This window comes from Monopterus albus, unplaced genomic scaffold (genome assembly GCF_001952655.1).
Source record: "Monopterus albus unplaced genomic scaffold, M_albus_1.0 scaffold929.1, whole genome shotgun sequence".
Taxonomy (NCBI): domain Eukaryota; kingdom Metazoa; phylum Chordata; class Actinopteri; order Synbranchiformes; family Synbranchidae; genus Monopterus; species Monopterus albus.
In genome coordinates, this window is record NW_018128809.1 from 1,192 (window position 1) to 5,591 (window position 4,400).

Consider the following 4,400-nt stretch of genomic DNA (forward strand, 5'->3'; position numbering starts at 1 on the left):
TTCATACTTTCACCTAGCTTATCCCTGCAGTGATGTGTTGTACAGTCTGATTGCTGAGGGGAGGAACGACCTACGGTAACACTCCTTCTTACACTGGGGATGAAACAGTCTGGTGCTAAAAGAACTGTTCAGAGCCTCCACTGTGTGGTGCAGGGGATGGGAGGAGTTATGCATGATGGATGTTAGTTTTAAGTAGTTTACATTCAGTGTTTATCAAAAAACATGTTGTGTATTCTTGCAGCCTCATAAATGTGATGAATATATGTATTTCTTCCTTTGCGTCTCATGAAATATTTACAAAGCCACTTTTTGACAGAATTTTACATCTGAATTGTAAAACATGTTTACTTTCTAAGAATCTCGCTCATTACGGCCACCAAGTGTCGATCAGTGGAATAACAGGAAGCTGCTGGCAGATCCACTTGTGAAAACCCCACTACCAGCTGCTGCTGTAAACATTTCATGAATGGGGTTCATGTGTTTTACAGCATCAAATTAAGTCTTGTTGTCATTTCCCAGACTGCTGCAGGCCGTGACACGAGAATGAAGAAAGAGCATGACGCTGAGGTACTGTGATACACTGCCTGCTCAGAATATGCTCTGGCCTTAATACAGGGACATTTAACTTTGATTTCCTACAGGGAACAAACATCTACATCGTTTCACAGTGAAATTCAGTCCCTGTGACTGTAACAAGTTAGACTTGATGAAGAAAAACTTGGGAAAGATCTAAGCATCATTCAGTGAGGTTCATAGAGACAGGAAGCTGCTGGAACTTGGCAACTCAGTTTGTAAAGTGATTGTTGAGGGTGTTTGTCAGGGAACTGGCTTTGTACTGTTTGATAACTTCATCCTGACTGAAAAAGTGTCATCCTACAACACTTTCATGTATCACAGTTCTTCTGGCTCCCAGTGTTTGATGAACGCAGAGTTTTTGGTCTGCACATCGCAGGATTTACCTGTGGGTTTGAAAACCACACAGAGTGATTGAGTGTGCCCTTCCTCTGCTTACTATATTTGTAAGTTTTGTGAGTAAGCTGAAGGAAGGTTGAAATGGGCAGCTGTTGAAAAGAGTTCAGGAGATATTAAAAATGTACTGTGTGTGCTTTGGGTTACATGTCAAACCATCTAAACTAGAAATGTGTGGAGGATACACTCTGCTCTACTGTATATGCATATGAAATGATGTTGAAAAACACGAAACACCTTTTTGTCAAACTTTCTGAAAACTGTTTTTGCTACAGAAAATCTAAATCTTATCCTGATTCTGAAATCCTTTCCTCATTTTGTAGACTCCAGTGAAAGTGAAGGGGGAGGAGGATGGTGATACCAAGGTCAGTGTTATGTTACAGACTGCATGCACACAGTAGGCTGCACTTTTATTACAACAGGGGCATTTAACTTTTACTTTATCACTCTTTTCTGCAGGGCAGACAATTCCACAAAGTTCACTCATTCAGAGTGAAATTCAAGGCCCGTGACCAGGATGAATACGATGTTTCCTGTCCTGGCCCCTGCACAGTGCTGGAGGCAATTAAATCAACTGAAAAGTATCAAGAGGAGCTGAGGAACAAATGGTTAGATGAAAACGTTGTAATTCGGCTGGGTCAGGGACATATGGAATATGTTGTTGCAACCCATTTTCCTTGTACTTGTATCAGCGATAGGGAGCTGGTTACCATATTCTATCAACCAAAAACGGCTGAGAAGATCCAAGACCAAAATTACACGATATATCCCAGGGAAGAATACTCTGTCTTCTACATTGATACTATAGGAGGAAAAAATGCCAAATCAAAAAAAAAATTTAGAAACAATGTTTTCACAAAGTTCAAGTATCTCCGTGTTTATGCAGAGAAGGGCATGACTGTGGAACAGGCTCTGAAAAGAGACGGTCGCTTCACTGATGACCTTGGTGGCTTCTCTCTGTCCGACAATGATCATTCAAAGATTAAGATTGAACGCACACAGCCTGTTGACAATCAAGATGACAAAAAACTCAAGTTATGTTATCGCCATGAAAGCGAGGAAAAAACACTACAGGAAAACCCTCATGCATCAATTGGTTCACAACACAAATCTGACACAGTCTCAGAGGCACCAATGGAAAGTCCACGTGCATCAGGTAGTTCAAACCAGACAAGTGACACAGTGACGGTCTCAGATGTAGCACAGCAGAGAGGAATCAGTGTCGGCACTGAGGAGATTTATGAGCTACCCCGAAAGCAGTTTCCAGATCTGATAAAACTGCTGGAGAGCAGATTCCCTGGTGATTCTTTTCGGAAAGAAATAGACCTGAGGAAGGAAAACTTTGGAAAGATCCAAGCATCATTCAGTGAGGTTCACAGAGTCAGGAAGCTGCTGAAACTTGGCAACTCAGTTTGTAAAGTGATTGTTGAGGGTGTTTGTCAGGGAACTGGCTTTGTACTGTTTGATAACTTCATCCTGACTAATGTCCATTTATTTCGTGAATTTAAAGATTGTATTGAAGGAAGAAATCTGAAGGACGGTATAGATGTGTTTGCTCTGTTTAACTATGATGATCCAGAGCCAAAGACAAATTACTACTACTTCAGGGGTGAGAAAACATTGATTGACATTGATGGTGACCTGGATTATGCCATAATAGAGCTCAACCCTGAGGGCCAGAGAAGCAACACAAAAACCAAAAACAAGAAAACAAGTATACCACCAGGGCTCCTTAAGAAATTTGGCCCAATGCCTCCAAATGGTGAAGCCTGTATTATCGGCCACCCAGCAGGAGGAGTGAAGAAAATGGATCCTACATGTATCATTGAGAAAGAGAAGAGAGAGCAGGCTGTTGATGAACATTTATGGCCATACAGAGAGACTGTGTTCATTATCCATTCAATCAGGCAACTGATCACAAATCAAGGCATTGAAGACATAATGATGGGTGGAAACAAAGCAGAACAAGTGGTGACCTACAACACGTTCATGTATCACGGCTCTTCTGGTTCCCCAGTGTTTGATGGTCAGTGCAGAGTTTTTGGTCTGCACACTGCAGGATATGTCTATGAGTTTAGAAACATGGAAGAGCATGTGATTGAGTGTGCCCATCCTCTGCTTACTATATTTGAAAGTTTTGTGAGTAAGATGAAGGAAGAGAGAAGTGAGGAGCTGTTGAAGAGAGTTCAGGAGGAAGCAAAGGGAAATCCATACCTAGAAAAAATAGTCAAGGGTGATGAGTCCATGGATGTTGATGAAGAGTGATCCAGAGGCTCCTCAAGCATCAGAACACATGTGTTTGTGTTAGAATGGTTTTTTCCATCTTCAGTAAATATAATCATCTATAAAATATAGTTGCATTTGCTTTTACAGTATTAAAGTTTTTTTCAGTCTCTGGCTTTACTGTGCTTTAACCATCGGTTGTTAAATGTTAGTGATGTAACAGTGTAAAGCCCCTTTCAGACATGGTACCTGTACATATGCTGTCCGTATGTGGATGTGTACCAGTTAGTTTTGTTTTGTTTATTTTGGTGTTCAAAGCCACTGTGCATGAAATTCCTAGTAATGTTTTGTTGTTGGTAGCACTCTGCTGGCTGCGTGACACGTGGCTTTGTCCAGACGTGATGCCCAGATGTGAAACAGTAGGTAAATTCATGGGTAAGGTTGCCGGTCTGAAAAGGGCTTAAGACTTTCAGTTGTATTAAATCTCAAGTGCTTGGTTCTGTTCAGACTCTGTTTCTTAGTTTTTTCATGGTTATATTAACAATATTTTCCGAATACCTTTCCATTCTCTGAAAGTTTCCCTGAGAGAAGGCCACAGTGCCACAGCTCATGTGGCTAATAAATAAATACTGCTCAGTCATCCAACAAATGTTCACACACTGTCTTGAAATGTTGACGAAATTAAAAAAATTCTCAAATTTAAAGTTCATGTGAAGTGTTTTCTTCCGCTCTGCTCAGGATGACTTCAGGTTGCTTTAATGCATTTTTGTGCTTGTTTTTGCTCAAACAAGTTGTTAGTTAAATGAATGTTCTTTTACACTGAGTGGTAGTTAAATGAATGTTCTTTTACACTGAAAGCAAAAACAATCACTCTGCAGTACTCCTCAGATTTCCACCCTGAATAACAGCAGAAAACTGTATTTAAAAAAAAATCTACAGATTGTTTGGGCCCACTGATCAGAGCTTTTCCAGTAGGTATAAGACTAAACACCACATAAGATTTGATTTGATTTATTTATTCTTTCAAACATGTAACAACAGTCAGTATGTAATCACACATAATTCCAGACATGTCCACAAAAATATTTTCAATTTGCTTATACCTAGTACATGCTTGAACGGAGTAGGAAGAAGTTAGACTTATCTAGTCCTACCCCCTAACATCATCTTATCATCATTGGTTTGCAAGCAGTATTACTACATGGATA

The 4,400-nt window shown here is 40.2% G+C and overlaps 1 protein-coding gene across 1 annotated transcript; it reads left to right on the plus strand.

Annotated features, from left to right (window-relative positions):
• Nucleotides 1-224: 224 nt before the first annotated feature.
• On the plus strand, nt 225-3,859 carry LOC109953659 (protein FAM111A-like). The gene is made up of 3 exons (XM_020589130.1): nt 225-567; nt 1,293-1,334; nt 1,429-3,859. Exons 1-3 carry the CDS (start codon nt 463-465, stop codon nt 3,232-3,234), a joined length of 1,953 nt encoding a protein of 650 aa, XP_020444786.1. The 5' UTR covers nt 225-462; the 3' UTR covers nt 3,235-3,859.
• The last annotated feature ends 541 nt before the right edge of the window (nt 3,860-4,400 follow it).

Excerpts from the sequence above, each read along its gene's own strand:
- LOC109953659 (XM_020589130.1), top strand. The coding sequence starts at position 463 with ATGAATGGGGTTCATGTGTTTTACAGCATCAAATTAAGTCTTGTTGTC. Across the intron at positions 568-1,292 it reads AGAAAGAGCATGACGCTGAG|ACTCCAGTGAAAGTGAAGGG; the intron begins GTACTGTGATAC and ends CTCATTTTGTAG. Across the intron at positions 1,335-1,428 it reads AGGAGGATGGTGATACCAAG|GGCAGACAATTCCACAAAGT; the intron begins GTCAGTGTTATG and ends TCTTTTCTGCAG.